The sequence below is a fragment of the Protopterus annectens genome, chromosome 7.part1 (genome assembly GCF_019279795.1).
Source record: "Protopterus annectens isolate FY-2018-M chromosome 7.part1, PAN1.0, whole genome shotgun sequence".
NCBI classification, from domain to species: domain Eukaryota; kingdom Metazoa; phylum Chordata; order Ceratodontiformes; family Protopteridae; genus Protopterus; species Protopterus annectens.
This window is the reverse complement of record NC_056740.1, coordinates 258,313,193-258,330,925: the sequence shown is the minus strand read 5'-3', so window position 1 is coordinate 258,330,925 and position 17,733 is coordinate 258,313,193. Positions and strand designations below refer to the sequence as shown.

The following is a 17,733-nucleotide window of genomic DNA, read 5'->3' as shown; positions in this document are numbered from 1 at the left end:
TGTCTAGATGCATTTTTCTAGAATTTTTGATAAAGGAGAGAGTACAGAGGTAGGCTGATAGTTGGAGAGGTCATGGGAATTTCCACATTTATGTAATGGGGTTATAATAGATTTCTTCCACAGTTAGGGGACATAGCATTCAGAAATGGAGCGATTTATTAGGGTGCTAACTGGATATGCTATTGCTTCTGCTGCAAGTTGTAGGTATTCAGGAGGTATATTATCAGCTGAAAGAGAGCAGGGTTTTAGTTTGGTTAGGAGTTTGAATATGAGAGGTAGGTGCTGGTTGAATTGTAAAGGAAGGGGGTATATGAGTATTGCTAGAAGGTTGTGAGGAAGGGAAGGTGGTGCTGTCAAGTAAGGAGATATTTGTGTCCTGTGAGTTATTTGGGGAATCTTTGATTAGTTTTTGAATGGTGGTGATTAAATCAGTGTTGAAGTTAGGAGCAATTTGTCATGGATTCTCAGCAGGTGAGGTAGATGGGTTTTGTAAAGAGCCTGGGTTAAGTAGAGATGAGACAGAGTTACAAAACCTTTTTTAGATTGTTTTTAAAAGTGGTTAGCTTAGAGGAAAAGTATTTTGTGTCTTGTATTACTAGTTTCTGGGATCTATTTCCAAGTTGCTTGTAGTTAATCTCATTTTGTTGCAACTTTTTTTTGCCATTGTTTCCATGCCTGATCTCTATGAAGGAGATTTTGTTTGGTTTGTTTTGTTAGCCAAGGGGCGTGGTTAAGTTTAGTTCTTTTGGCTCGAATAGGGGTAAGGCTATTAAGGCTTTCAAGAAAGAGATTGTTAAAATAGTTTACAGCATCATCTAGGGGGAGAGTTTTTAGTGGGGTCTGGTTTTGTGCTTTCAGTATATTTATGAAGGTGGTCTTGTCAAAGTGGGTGAGATTCCTAGAGGTTTTTGTAGGAGTGTATTTTGGCTATTTGGGTACAACTTCTATAGGTATATGCTGGTAGGTGGTCAGTTAGTATGCGGCTGCCAGAGTTTGAGTAATTGTGTGGGTGAGATACAAGTATCTAATCCAAGGTAGACTCTGAAGATGTGAATAGACCATGTGTGGGTGTTGTAATACGCTGTGTGAAGCTATGTAGGTTTATACTGTTGGCTGAAGAGTTAAAAGTTAGGTTTTGCCAATTGAATGTTGGTGTCACCCAGAATAATGGTTTCTTGTGAGATATTGTGGTTTATCCATGAAAGAAAATCTTCAAGAATGGGAATATTATATCCTGGGGAATGTAAAGTACAGCAATACATAGTTGTTGATTGTTGTTGATATGAAGAGATTTAAGTAGGACTTCAAGGTTACCAAAGGAAGACGTAGGTTTGGGGTAGCTTGTGATTGTTAAGAAGTTTTTATAAATTAATTTGATGCCACCACCCTTTTTGTGGAGTCTATCAGAGTGATAGATGTTATACCCTGGTGGAAGAATTTCAGTGTCAGCAATATGTGGTTTGAGCCATGTCTCAGTTACTGCTACAAGGTTGGGGGAGGGAGTAGTTGGCCAGGTCTGAAATTCATTGATTTTATTACGAATACTGCAAGTGTTTATTGTTATTAGATGAAGGTACTGATTCTTTGGACTTGAGGAGGGGAACAGAGGATTTTGTGGTCCAGGAATGGGATGGGATGAATATCTCCGCGTTATGCTAAGGTAAGGAGACAGCGAAGAATAGTATTTGGATGACTGTATTTTGAAAATGTTTTAAGAAGATGTGAAAGGACTAGATTAAGTTTGATGCTGGTGGGGGATACTTTTAGCTTGGTAGTATTTAGGGTGTTGCTGACTAGTAAAGAGGGTGAGATATTACAGTAGCTAACTGTAGTGACATATGATGGTAAGGATTGGGTGGATGAAGGTGGTGGTGATGTAACTAAGGTGGTGTGCATGGAGGTAGACTGAAGTAGTAGGAATAAGAAAAAAGAGTGGATAGAAAGGAGATGCAAATGTGTTGGTTTATGCAGAGGAGTGGTAAGGGGAGACGTAAGCAGTGAAGTAAGATTGGGAAGGTTAGAGTTAATGAGAAAGGGTGGTGTGATGGGAGGTAATTCTGTCCCGTGATGTTATTGGTGAGGGATAATTAGTTAGAGTGGCCTGAGGATGTATAAATGTAATGAAAGAAGGTGTGGGTGGGAATGGGGGGTAGGGTAGGGGAGCAGAGTGAGCCCGAACTAAGCGAGGGTGAGCAGACCGGGTAGAACCATGAAACTTACTGAGCAGCTGAGGCAACAAAAAGCAATCAGCTTCAAGCAGAAAACAGGTCAGTAATCAGAAAGCATTAAATAAAGATTGAGTCTGTTCTTAGCTGAATAAAAAGTTTCAGGGTATAATGCTTTTACTGGACTTATACTCGTGAATTAGGTGAGCAGTGGTAGAAGGATGCTAATCAGATTGTAAGAGGAAAATGGGGACCTAGACTATAGCGTCCGACAAGTGTGCGAGCCAGAAGTTAGATATACAGACTACATTAATGTCATTGGTAGATTAATGAGAAGGAAATTTGAGTAGAACATACACTATAGATGATGTTTTTCTTTTTCCTTCAGGTTCAACAGTTGAATGTGTGGTTCTGGTAAGCAGTACAGACTGGGGGTAATACTTGTTATTTACAAAGTCTAGGAATCTCTGGGTCTGCAAGTCTGTTATTGTATAGGATTCCCAGTTTATAGAGGAGTAAAGTTCTCCATGAATATGTTATTGGGCAAGTGTTTCCAGCAGTTCTAAATACAAGCTATGGGATTTGCAAGTCATAAAAGGTGATTTGTAGTTTGCAATACAAGGATATGATATATAAGACTACCCATGGTAGTTTGGACATGGAGAAGCTCAAGCACATCATCCTGTCTGACAAACCTTGAGGGATGTTTATTTTTGATGTGGATAGAAACACCTCCACCTTTAGTCCCTGTGTGTGCAGTAGTTGGCCTAAATGTGTATAAAGCATGGTATCCCTGCACTAATGGGTTGCTCACCATGGCTTTAAACCATGTCTCTGTAACTGTACTCAAAAAGGTGAGGGGAGCTTCATCTATTAACATATTTACAATGTAATTTTCATCATAAATGAGTACTTACAAGCAACTTGCATTCCTGGGTTTACTTATATAATAATTTCACCCAAGCTTGCCATGACATATATATCTATTTTCTTCCTTTTTAAGAAATTTTCAGAATCTAACTACAATGTTTGTGAATCTATTTTTTCATGTAACTTTTTCCAGGAAGCTGCAACAAATTTTTGAGACATAACTCTCAGCCTGTGATAGACTAAATAGAGTGCTCTAACATATTGTACTGTTCTAATTTAGAAGTGAATACGAGTTACTCCTGACTTAAGTGTGATCTTTAAAGGAGTACTTTGAAAGTGAATGTGTTTAGCAGGAAGGTTTTTCCAGCAGTAATCATATTCAGTTGGCCTTCATTATTATTGTAAGGTGATGTCCAGTGTTGAGACTGAAGCAAAGAAATCTTAGGATTTTTTTCTACATTTAAGTGAGTTTTTTACCGAAGGTAAGGTAATACTTGGCAGAGATACACCAAGTTTGGCAACTTAATTTGGCACTTAGTAAGTAAGTAGGAGATATTGTAAGTACATTTTAATTGAATCAGTACCTCTTGTGAATGGGTTTCTACACTGGTGAGGAAGATATTGTTTTGATCCAATATAAGCCCTAAGTACCTTTAGTAATGGACTATTGGCAATCTTTTGCCCTAGTGGGTATTTCAAGGTTAGTGGGATGAGCCTGGATAAGCCCTTGTGATGGGGCAAGATACATTAGTGTGGATATTTCAGAGTTTAAACATAAGTCTCTTGTTGCAGCCTTTCTGAAGTAGAGCTACAAATCTTACAAAGTAAGAAGTTAAGCTCCCTTGAGGAATGGTTGGCTGTAATGACAGCTATGTCATCTGCATACAATAATAGTAATCAGTTTCAGTTTGGTAGATACCAAGAAAGATCATTTATAAACAGAGACAGCAGCAAGGGACGTAGCACCAACCTTTGAGGAAAATCCTTTTGGAGGAAGTAGTGTCAGGTTGGATGCTATTAGCAGCAACAGTAAATTTCCTGTTAGGTAGTTTGATAATAACATGCAAGCATCAGATGGAATGTCACACTATTTTTATTTTTTGTAGAAACATGTTGTGATTTACTGTCTTGAATGCTCTTTTCTAGTCTACAAGATGGCTCCACTTATATGGCCTTGTTCCATTTCCATCCAGCCATAACCCCCTCACCAGGTGGCTAACACTGCCATGTTTTTTCTCCTATTAAACACACACAAGTACTCACACCTATTGCAAATTTAGAGTGACCAGTTATTGTATATTTCATTTGTTAAACAGTAAATAGTTCTTAGGTCTAAAGCCATGATGCTTATCTGACAGTGTATCGCATTTCTGCAAGTATTCTAAGACTTCAGTATAAACTATTTTTTCTAATATTTTTACCAGTGGATCACTTTTTAACTGTAAGTTGATAACCACTGGCAGACTTTGGAGCTGAGACTCTGAGAAGACTGCCTATTATTGTAGGCTTACATATTTGTGGGAAGGTTTTTGAAGTCAGGAGAAAGCTAAAAGTATATGCCAAAGATTTGTGCAATACATATTTATCATTAGTAAGGATGGACAAATAATGTGTGCTAACCCTAACTCTGCCCCAACTCCAAATCTATGTTACTTCATGAAAAACTCTTTGCCTAACAGTATTAATAAACAAGGCACTCATATACACTTCACATACCTCACTACATATGTACAACAGTAAATCTATCCCTTTCCCTAGCCTTTACTCTGATCCTAACCCATAAACACCACACAGACACACACACACACACACACACACACACACACACACACACACACACACACACACACACACACACACACTCCCACTCCTAATACTAAAGCTTTCAGTAAATACAAACATTTTTGCATAAACACCCAATCTGATTTACCATAACTGCAAGACACATCACCCACTGAAAAACATACAACCGATCTTCCCCTCCTGGTAACTGCTGCATCTATGCTGGATCTATGTCAGAAGATCACCTTTTCAGGAAGTCTAACTTTATATACCCGAAACCATATGACTGACTTTCCAAAAAGTCTTAAGAGACAAAACAACAAAAATCTACATTTTTGCAGTCGGGGTGGGGGCAAGCCCCTCTGCATATTATATATGCCAACTCCAAGATTACACTACAGTGGGGGAAAGGGTAAATTCCCTGATCTCCACTGTACCATGATCTATATAGAAAAGCTTCGACTTTTCGGAAAGTTGCTCATACTTTCTCAACCATATGAAATTTGACTTTCTAAAAAGTCAGTCCTCTAATGGGGACTCAGATATATATATATATATATATATATATATATATATATATATATATATACGTGGATCTACTTCACATGACTAAAAACTCAAAATACTGAATCTCATTTGACTGAGAGCACAATACCTAATTTTCAAAGTACTGAAAACTCATTTGACTGAGTCTTAGTATACTGAAAACTTACAATGCTGAATTTCAAAATACTAAGTTTTAAGCCATAGACGTGCACACTTACAACACCAATGACTATCTTTGTTTATCATCAAAATTACGAATGATGGTTCGGCGAACACGGGATGTCAAATTACATTTGGCTGACTTCTGTTTTCCCAGACCTTCATGTTTTCGAGTCTCCAGTTCAGTGAATGCACTGTGCTTTCGCACATATGTGGTTGACCTTAGTACTAATCGCGGTACAATGCAGATCGGGAAACGTACCCCTTTGCCCACTGTAGTGTGATCTTGGAGTTGGAAAATATAATATAATAAGGGGGGGGGGGATTCAGGTGGGTTGCCCCTACAAAAACATGAAGTTCACTGTTGTGCAGTACATTTGTACAGCTGAAAACTAGAACTTAAGTTACCATTGTCAAAGGTGCAGGGAAAGTAGTATGTTGAATAATGCCGAATTCAAATAATTGGTATTACATTCGTCATACTGACCTTCTTCTTTTGCCATTTTCGGTGTTGTGAGTCGCGCAAATGAATGGAATTCATTTTGTCATTCACAATTTTGATAGTAAACTGACTAACTCTTTCCAAAACTTAAAAACTACTTACTTACCCTCTTAACAGAAACCAGACAATATAAAACCAAACTAATTGGGGGGCTATGACCCCACACCCCTCAATGTGGAGGATGTGCCCCCCCCCACCCCAACTATATTATGCTAACTCCAGGATCGCACTACCTTTTATTTACCTTACAGTACCATACATTCTGCCAGTACTGCCAGGAGAACACAAAATGTCCACCATATTATTTTAGATACTTCCCATAAAAATGTAAAGAGACATACCCACATTTAGAAACACTATATCGCTACTGTCTATGCTGCTGTCAGTATTATGACAGCCAGCACTTTAAGTTACATTAATGTTTTTTATTGCATGGAAGTCACAGGTGAATGGAAACCATACATAATGTCTATGGCTTAAAATTCAGTATTTTGAAATTCAGCATTGTAAGCTGTCAGTATAATGAGACTCAGTCAACTTTCCCTGAGTAAAAAATCTGTGACCTGGGGTTTCACTTTTTTAGGAGTTTGGTGTATATGTGTCAGCAAAATGGCATTCCCTGACATAATATAGATCCGACTCATATACATATATATCTGGACCCTATCCTAATCGCCGAAATTACAGTTCTCTGAAACTCAGCCGAGACCATTTCTCCAGAACTCCACTACTCCAAAACGGCACTCCTCTATTTTTCTCTAATTTTTGCGGGGGAGCAAGCCCCTCTGCACCCCCCATGTGGGTGGCTGCTCCACCCACACCCCCCTGAAAATTATATATACCAACTCCGAGATCACACTACAGTGACAACAAGCTGTACATCTACCTGTGCTATTTCAGAGTAGTGGGGTTTTGGAGAACTGGTCTCGGCTAACTGAGTTTTGGAGAACTGTAATTTCGGCAATTAGGATGGGATCCATATATCTATATATATATATATATATATATATATATATATATATACACACACACACACACACACACACACACACACACACACACACACACACACACACACAAACACACACACACATATATATATTTATACTAAATCATATTATAAATCTATCCTTCATCCTAATTGAAGTAACTTAAATTCTAACATAAATCCTGAAAATTGTTCTAATCCCATTCTTTTTCTCATCTCTAATGCTGACATTAAAATTAACACTCTTCATTATCATAACTTCACCTGTAACCCAGAATCTGACTGCAACCCTTAGCACTAAGCCTACCTCTAGGATTAGCGTTAACTCTTTAGATGTAGCTGATGTTAGTTCTATTTTCATTAGAGTTCATATTAACATTACAGTCTGTGACATCCGCTGTGGTGCAGCGGTAGCGTTGTTGCCTCACAGCAAGAGGTTCTCCCGTTCGATTCTCGGCTGGAGTGCGGGGAGTGTCTTCTGTGTGAAGTCTGCATGTCCTCCCTGTGGTTGAGTGGGTGTTCGAAAGACATGTATAAATGGGCGTGCCTTTGTTGAAGGTTGAATGTCGAGCTGGCACGTCGACATTCATGAAAATCTACTGCCAATCATTAGCAGACCGGAGTTCCGCTGTGGCGACCCCTAACCGGGAAAAGACAAACAAACATTAACATTACAGTCTGTCACAGTTAAGATCTGTTTAAAATTGTAGTTAAGGTGAAGTATTTGTGTTAAAACTATGTGCAATTAGGGTTAATTCTGCACTGCAGAACGTTTAATTACTGGGCTAACATTACAATTGTCATTAGAGTAGAGTTGTGATTATAGTTAGGGTTATGGTTCAAGTTATGTGCCGGGTTGAGCACTGGGTTTGAGTTAGACTTAGGGTTACTACAGTAATTTCAATTACAGTTAGGGTTTTGATTGCTCATAACAGCACCCTCATAGACTGCTTCTTCTGTGCTGTCTTAAGATACAAAGTTCACGTCTATGCATTAAAGTATATCTCTTTCCACCTTGAAATTTGGAGCAACTAAAAAGACAAAAAAAGGTCAAGTTAACTAGAGCTATGGTGGGAGGGAATCAGACATTTTTGACCCTTGTCTCATGTTCCAATTTGATCATAGGAAGTGAATCATAATTGTTTGTTTACTTGTTGCAGTGATTGCTTTTACTTCAGCAATTGTTCACAAACCATATATTCATTTACCACTTTGCTTGATTTATTCTATATTAATTCATGGCTCTTCTGATACCACAGGTTATAATGGGAATACTTTTTCCACCTACCATCCTCTTCTTAGAGTTTCGTACAAGTGATGATCACAGATATCAGGTCTCCAGAGAAAACGAAGATGGAAAGGACAAAGATGAGGACAATGTAAGTACAGGAGAAATTCTAGACCTTATCTTTATGCACTATGAGTGTGAAGCTACTTGTTAATTCAAAGTTGTGTCACGGTTGTTAAGGTAAGACTTGAGAGATTGGCCCAGTGTTACACAGGGTTGAAATGTAATCACCTTACTTCTGATTTTGACAGTAGTTTAAATTCAGAAATAGCCTTGAGTTACTGATGGTTAACCTACCCAGTAGATGGCTGAGTGTGTAATGAACTATTAATAACATCTGAGAGAGTCAAATCATAACTGTCATACAGTAGTCTGTTACACTTATACCTGAAGAAAAGCAGACGTGTATGGCATAAACATACAGAAATCTAGCACACTAAAGCCTCACACTAATGCCACAGCTTTATCTTGGCTAGTATAAAACAGCTTAAAGTCAGTTATAGTAGCCATGTACTATTTGTCTTTTTCATCTGGCCTTATTGTTTTCCATCTGTAAATTAAACTATGGCATGCTCCCGCCTCAAATATAGAAGTGAGACTATAATATTGTAATTGAACATTAGGTAGGAAATGAAAAAAAGATTAACAATAGGCATGTGGATGAATCTGTTATGTGTGCTAAGAAAACACAGCAAGCCCATATGTGGCCAACAGAAAATGACAGAACTATGCAGAATCCAAATTGCTATACATACAATCAAGCAATTAATGCAGATATAACTAAATCAGTTTGCTAACAAAGGTACAAGCATTAAGTATCTACTAGGTTACGGTGCCAAAATCTCAGCTAAGTGAAATATAACAAAAAGTTAACAAGCTTGAGAGCATCATAGAAGTAAAAGGACAATATTAACTCTCATTAAACCCAAGGCCTCCAATATACTGAGTTGGGGTAACCGATAGGATCCAAACCACGGTAAACCCAGTCACAGCTGCTAAAAAATTAAATGAAAAACAGAAACGGACAGAGAAACACAAGCCGCAGAGTTTATTAAATACAGAGCTTTCGGGAGATACCCTTTATCAGTGTAAGATACAGTTGCATTCATTAATTAAGAGGTTGTCAATAAAAACATGAGAGGGGGTCACATCAATAATTTGTTGGAGGTGAAGGAATAGGAAAGGATAATACACTTACAAGCCGATACTGAACCAGGCATTAATGCAGCTGTAAGCTTAAAACCTGTTTTAAAATACAAACAGAAATTTATTGAAGTGATTTTAGTTTACTTTTATACTTGCATTCTTTTTATTTATATATTGTTAAAATTTTATATTCTTTTTAGGAAATTGGCTTTTTTAATTTATTTGCACTTTTAATTCTTGATTAATACTATGTCATGAGATCTTAATTTTATTATTTAAAGAGACTGTTTTAGTACTTCGTATCTTACACTGATGAAGGTATCTCCCGAAAGCTCTGTATTTAATAAACTCTGTGGCTTGCATTTTTCAGTCCGTTTTTGTTTTACGTCATTGCCACTGGACCAAGACCCTCTAGATGGATCTGAGTTCTCCCTTAAAAGTCTTATCCTTTGAGCCAGGAAACCCCAGCATGATGATCAAGGTCAAGTTACAAAAACACACACAAAAGCACACACAAATACACACACACACACACACACACACACACACACACACACACACACACACACACACACACACACACACACACAGACATGCACACACACACACACACACACACACACACACACACACACACACGCTCGCACACACACACACACACACACACACACACACACACACACTCAGAAAGCCCAGTAATTAGGCAATGCTAAACTCAAAGAAGTGAAAGAAAATATTAACTCTAATTTGGAACTCAAAACCAAGATCTACAGCATATTGTGCTGGTGTCTCTGCTGCTGGAAAAACAACAGCCCCCTGGACAGACTGATGTTGAGTTTTCCCTTAAGAACTTTATCCTTTCAGGCAGGAAGACCCCAAGCATAGTGATCAAGGTCAAATTACAAACACACAGACAAATACAGAGAAATCCCTCTGCTTAGACAATGCTAGAATCAAATAAAAGAAAGGACAATATTAGCTCTTACTCGGGACTTGAGCCCATGGCCACCAACACAGTGCAGCAGTGCCACTACCGCTGGACCAACAAGAGCCTCTAGACAGATGAAAGTTTAGTTTTCCCTTTGGTGCTTTATTCTTACAGGTATGTTAAATTAAAAAAAAAACATGGATACTGAGCAAATTAAGTCAGTGAAAGGCAGCACATGTTATTTTTAATAGAAAATTTTGGCAAATGTATTTTATCCTTTGACAAAACAAGAATACATTATAACCACTAACCTCAACACACAGCAGCAGTTTATTTAAAAATGTTTATTATATATTCCAACACAGTACTGAGCAGAGTATTCTAGATAAAGATTTATTCTCCCATACAGAAACACATCCATTATACCTCTGTATCATTAATTAGATTCCAAGTTATTTCAGTCCTTTAACTTAATGATCCTACAATCAGGACATCAATATTTATGTTTTTTTTTGGCTATAGACATGCAGTGACATCATGGCTTTGAATCATAGGTTCATAGGTAAGTACTAGGCTAGCTGCCCTTCCGGGCCATTTTATGCCTAGCCAATTTCCATTTCTGTGCTCAAAATAGCCTACCCCATTTGGTTATAGATTGGCCTTACCCATCATGAGGTCAATAATTATATATTACTCCTAATGAGAATAACTGGGATCATACCATAGATAATTTGAGGGATCCAAGCATTGGATAAAGCTTCTGTTGTACAGGGGGCAGTCTTGAGGTATATTTTCTATTTCCCATCCATAGATCCAAGTTGAGCTTAAATATGGACAAGGATGAACTTTAATGTGGATGAGGAGTCTACTCCAGAGTGGTGGTATCCTCTGTGAGACATATCTGTTCCTCTAAACTGTTCTGTTGATGTGGAAGAAGAGATTTAGATCTTTAAACCAAGTATTTCTGATGCCATTTTCTGAAGTGCAGTCGATCCATCAGTAATGGGTCAGAGGATGCCTTGTATGACAGGCACAGGTCATCTCTTGGCAGTTTGTAGGATACTGAGTCAGGACTTTGAGTAGGATCGCATAGAACAAGTTGTTTAGGCCTTGTATCCTTTTAATAAGGTAACTCTGTGGGCATTCCACTTGTCGCATGTGTCTGAACAGATAGATACCAAAGAGGGCATTATATTCAATGTCTGGCCTGATGAAGGCTAAGTAAAGGCAGAAAAAGACATCCCTAGATCTAGACACAATCCCTTCGTTTATAAGCTGTGCAAAATAGAAAGACTATCTTATAAGTGGACATATATTGGCCAAAAGTTAGGTCACTGTCCATATAAGTTCACAAATGCCAGAACAACTGGGTCAACTCTTAGAGGCATATTGCCAATGTGGTAGTTTGATGGGCAGATGACTTCCCAAAGGATGCAGTAATGCATTTTTTTTTAAATTTAGTTTGAGAACATACTTTTGGCACCAGTTTTTGTCACTGATTTGGAACAAAACTTCCTGCAGGATGGCTAAGTCATCTGATGATTCAATGACTGCTCCTAGCTTGAAGTCATCTGCAAACATATGCAGCCAGAGCCCTTTAGTACTGGCTTTTACTACAGAAAAGTAGATGCCAAACAAGAGGTGTCCCAACACAGACCCCTGGTGGACTTCAATGGTGACTGCTCCCTTTGTGGAGGTAACTTCTCCTAATTTGATTTCATGTGTCCCATCTCCATTTGGTAATCCAGTGGGTAACAACAGGAGTTTATTCCCAGTTTATTTCAATTTTGTAGTATGCCTCAGTGGGGAATTGTGTCAAAATCTTTGGCCAGGTTGAGGTTTGCAGTGTGTAACATTTTGCCTTCATCCATTGCTTTGGAAACCTTTTCAAAAACACCACCTGGGTAAGTAAGCATGACCTGCCCTTGAAGAATTCAAACTAAGAGGGGTCCAGTGTTTTGGAGGTTCCCTATATCCTGACTAATTAGTTCCATGATGAAGTCTTCCATGCCTTTGCATATGAGACTGGTCAGACTTGTGGGTCTGTAGAAGGTCCTCCCTTATACAATGACTGTAGATGTTCTCCATTCATTGATACAAAACCTGTATGGAGGCTTAGATTGAATGATATTGTTATGGGTGTGGCTAGATCATGCTTCATGCTATTTAAGATGCATCTAGGAGATATTGTCAGGACCCATTTATGCAGTATTTTTAGCTTTAGATAGCACTTTTAGGACTTGGTGTCATGTGATAGCTGTTAGTGAGCTAGTTTCAAGCACATCTTGAGGAAAAGACAGAGGGAAGAGAGGGGTAAATTTAGAGTTAAATTTATCTGTCAGTAGGTTCACTACATCTTCAGCCTCAGTGTAGATAACATTGTTGACAATCAGCTCATTGCATTTAATGCATTGTGTTTCTGAGATTATAAACATAACTAAAAATGCCTTGTGATTGTCTTTGGCTTGAATAGCTTTTTTATCCTCAAACACAGATTTGGTGGATTTTATTAAGCTCCTGAATTGTTTGTTTATTTCAGTGACAAAAACTCCTTTTTCATCTTTTGGAATTCTGCTTTATGGATGTCATAGTGCAGTGAGAAAGTAGTATAGCATAGCATACCTCTCAACCTGGAAACATTAAAAATCAGGACAAAGGCCCGTGAAAAATAGGTGCAATTTTGTGCGCTAATTAAAATAAAATTTGCATACATAATTATGTAACCCCACCAACTCCAATGAAATTGTGGGATATCAACTTTCTAATGCAAACCGAAGAACAGACAGCCAAAATATGGCCCCAGAGTCTCCCTGCAGCCATTCCAATGTCCCATTACTTGGCTATTTCGCCCCATTTACTATAAACACTGTAATGTGTATAATACTGTACTTCTACAATGATTATTTGGATTTCATTTAAAACTTTTATTTTACATTTTATAGCTCAAACACTAATAGACATCTGCTAAACAAAGCAATATGGTCTCACAATGAAAATAGACTTAGCATTAAAACTTCTTTGCCCTTGAAACTCACATTCATTGAAACAGCATTGAAACCAACATTAAAAGAAAATGCATCTGTTCAGTGGTGGATAAAGATTACCTTTGGGCTGTTTTGAAATCATAGGCCCCTTGCACACAAAACATACATGTGTTCTTTGATACACTTTCCTAACTGTCTTAAATTATATTCCTTGTATAATACAACACACTTGTTAAAGTGCGTTTTAAATTTATTGTTTTTAACATTTTTCCCGTAAGCAATGAAACAAAATGCATGAACCAATAATGGCAAAACTGGCCAGTTCAGAACATTTCCATCATAAAAGTACACTCAGACTTCTACAATCCACCAGTATCAGTAAATATGCACAATCTCTACAGAAGTAAAAGTCATCTAAATAATTCCACATTAAAGAGACCTGTAACTAATGAAGAGGTTGCTGCTAACAAACAACTTTATATTCCATTGTTTCATCTACAAGTAATGTGCCTGCTGCCCTCAAAAAATAAATTGCCTATGTTTCATTAAAAAAATGATAAGCTAGTAATATTTGAATAGGAAATTGATGGCAAACTGATAACAGATTCATAGTTATTGGGTATCTCTGCCAAAGAAGGACATTCTCAGGACTGCAACATCCATCCCCTTTAGAAGTACAACACAGTACAGTATCAGCAATCCATCTACATACTGTGGGAGTAGAACCCACAGCCTTGTGCAGCAAAAGCAAGTATACTACCTGTTGTGCTACTAACAATGCAAGTAAACTTTGCATAAGCAGCACCAAACCTCTTTGCTTGAAGAACTGTGCAGTATGAGAAATGAGGAAAAAGCCAAAATGTATTGGTGGGGGGGGGGTGGGACCAAGGCTTAAAACCGGGGACACATTTTAAACATTGCTTGTATAATCTTAGAAAGTTGCTAGAATACAATGTTGTGTTACCATGTGTTTCCTGAAAGATAGGAAGACTGAAACTTAAATGGCTATTATTATTTAGTGAATTCGGGTCTCACTGATTTGCCAGAAAATCACACATTTTATTTTTATTTAATATTTGTTTACCAGAAAAGTCCAACTTGGAACAAAGTGAGTTTTCAGTAGAGGCTCCAGACACATGTCGTTGTATCATGGGAGGAAACCAGAGCACCCAGAGGAAACCCACACATACACAGGGACGGCATGTAGACTCCACACAGAAGGCACTTCACCGAGAATCAGACCAGAGAACCTCTTGCTGTGAGGCAACAACACTACCACTGCACCATCTGAGTTTTAAAAGGAACAGTCCAAATGTATAAACCAACTTTCCAGACATTCTGTGAAAATTTGTACAATTGAGAGCTACAACTCCTTCAATCAAAAGTGGTGGTATGGGTAGAGAACTTAGGCTCTTGCTCCTTGTACCTAAGGTACAGGCTTTGAACCTGTGTAACCCTAACCACCAGGTATACCTAACTGGGGCATCACACACACACACACACACACACACACACACACACACACACACACACACACACACACACACACCTAAATCTCAACTAGTAAGTGTAGCAGTTAATTCAAATGTTCATGGTAGAAAGCGGTAATTGAAATGCAGCTCGAAACACATACCCCTTATAAGTCAAATATCAACTAGTAAGTGTAATGTGTCACCTGGAGCAGTTGGGGAAATAATGGTTCACATGCTACTTTTACTGCTGCTGGGCTGGCCAGAAACAAAGTACAGTGAATCCCTCAAGCCCTCAGCCAATTCTGATAGGCTGGCAGGTTGTTCATGGAGCTGATATCATCATGAATGCCTCTGTCCGTGATGATGTCAGCCAGAAAAAAAAAATAAAAAAAAAAAATGGGAAATTCAGAAATTAAGGGGTGCCACCCGTGAGTCATGCCACCACATTATTTGCACCTCAAAACTGGTAAAAAATTAGAAATTTGGTATAGTTGAGAGGTATGTAGCTGAGACGTGCATCTGAATCCCATCAACATCCACTTGATAATGGTAATAACACATGCAACCCATTCAGGCTCCTTGTGCTCTGATGCCTTTCTGGTAGGAAGAATCTCCAGAAATACTTCTTGAAATTCAGAAATAAGTAAAAAAATGGAAAAAAGCACTAAATAAACACATAAAAGGACAATTAAACTTTCACTGTTAATGGTAGCTCTGGTCACTGGGTCATTGCTGAAGCTATCCTTCTTGATACACCACTGAACTATTTCACTTGTTTAATGCTTATTTGACTAATAGTAAAGCCATACGACATCAAGGAGGCCATTTATGCTGCTGAATGTATTACAATGTCTGTACCTTTATCTACAGTGGATATAAAAAGTTTACACACTTCTGTTAAAATGCCAGGTTTTTGTGATATAAAAAAAAGAGACCACAATAAATAATTTCAAAACTTTTCCCACCTTTAATGTGACCTGTAACCTGTACAATTCAACTGAAAAACAAACAAATCTGTTACGGGAAAATAATATAAAAAATAAAAAACGTACAATATGCAGGTTGCATAAGTGTGCACACCCTTAAACTAATACTTTGTTGTGTGTGCATACCCTTAAACTAATACTTTGTTGAAGCACCTTTTGATTTAATTACAGCATTCAGTCTTCTTGGGAAGGAGTCTATCAGCATCAGAATCAGTATCAGTATCAGAATGATACTACAGTACAAGGACAAATGATTGACTTCAGCAATTGGCTAAGCTTCTGGTGTCATTCTAAGGGGATCCAGTATCTGTCTGCCTGGGATGACATGATCAACAGACCACGATGCTTTGCCAAAGATGGCCTGCACCTGTCGCCCTTGGGATTCCAGACTGTCTAAAGCTCTTGCCACCCCTATAGTGCCTTTTTTAGGCCAGGTTCAAATGACAAATTCACCACCTTAACAGGTACAAGCAAGCAAAATCTGAGGGTAATGCTACTCAATGCCAGAAGTCTAAACCTCAAAATGCATTCACTCGAGACACTCCTTGAAATGGAGAACATCGACATCTGTGCAGTGACAGAGACCTGGTTCAAGGCTCCAGAGAGCTTCCCTGCATTACCAGGCTATAATTCATACCACACCTTTCGGCCACCTAACCTGGACTGAAATACTAAAGGTGTAGGCGTGTCCATATTCATTAGGATAGCCACCCCTCCAGGCTAGTTGCTCAGCATAATGCATCTGAGATTATCCTAGTGCAACTAAATGTGGGTAAGACAGCAATCTAAATTGTAACTTGCTACAGATCCCCCGCCATGCCCCAGGATTCCCACTCCTCATTTCTTGATACACTGCAAAATATTAGGGTACAGCCCAACACCCTAATAATGGGCGATTTCAACTACCCCACCATTAACTGGGAAAACTACTCATGTACCAACTCTTTTGCTCAATGTTTTCTGGAATTCATAAATTTCAATGAATTGGATCAACTTATCTACACCCCCACCAGGGGCAGCAATATCCTAGACCTGGTCATTACCAACATGGGCGACCAGTGTTCCACACCAGAGGTCAATTCCTCATTGGTCAGATCCGACCACAAGCTAATCACCCTAGACATCCACATCCCGTCCCTACCCCCCATTAGGGAAATCACCATAAAATTTTTCTCCAAAGCCAACTTCATGCTTCTTAAAACAGAAGTGGTAAACTTCATGACACTCATGCAGATGGACAATAGAGGTACAACTGCTGTATCCTACACAAATGCACTTTATAAGCACTTACATGAGTGCATGGCTCGTGCTATCCCTAACAGAACCAAGATGCTATCCTCCAAAAAAAGGTGGTCCCCTGGCATAAACAAACTCTACAACAGAAGAAAGAAACTGTTGCAAAAAAAAAGAGTAAAATCTCATGATTGGAGGAACTCCCTGGTCAGCCTCAGTAAGAAGTTGAGATCCCTCATAAAATCCTCCAAAGCTAGTTACGAAAACAAAATCACCACTGATTCTAAAGACAACCACAAAGCATTCTATAGCTATGTCAAGAATCTCAATGGCAACACTCAGATCTGCTCTGAGTTACAGCACAATGACAGTAAATATACAGAACCAATTGCTATTGCCAGCATCCTAGCAGATAGGTTCAGTGCTAACTTTATCCCCCTCTCACCCCCTAAAGGGCCCATCTCTAAACCAGAAGAATGCAAAGTTCCTATAATCACAGCTGCACAGGTAAAAACCACACTCTCCATAGCCAAGAACACAGCATCCATGGGACCTGACAACATCCCTGGCTGCATTCTACACCAACTGCAGAATGAACTGGCACCCCACCTAAGCACCATGTTCAATCATAGCCTCACCTCAGGCTTTATGCACACTGAATGGTGCACAGTGATGGTTATCCCA

The 17,733-nt window shown here is 38.6% G+C and overlaps 1 protein-coding gene across 1 annotated transcript in view; it reads left to right on the top strand.

Annotated features, from left to right (window-relative positions):
* The window catches only part of TRPM1 (transient receptor potential cation channel subfamily M member 1), an 841,064-nt gene that overhangs the window by 380,515 nt on the left and 442,816 nt on the right, over positions 1-17,733 (top strand). The window contains exon 17 of the mRNA XM_044078483.1: positions 8,272-8,391. Coding sequence (XP_043934418.1) covers positions 8,272-8,391 — 120 coding nt within the window. The remainder of the gene's footprint in view (positions 1-8,271; positions 8,392-17,733) is intronic.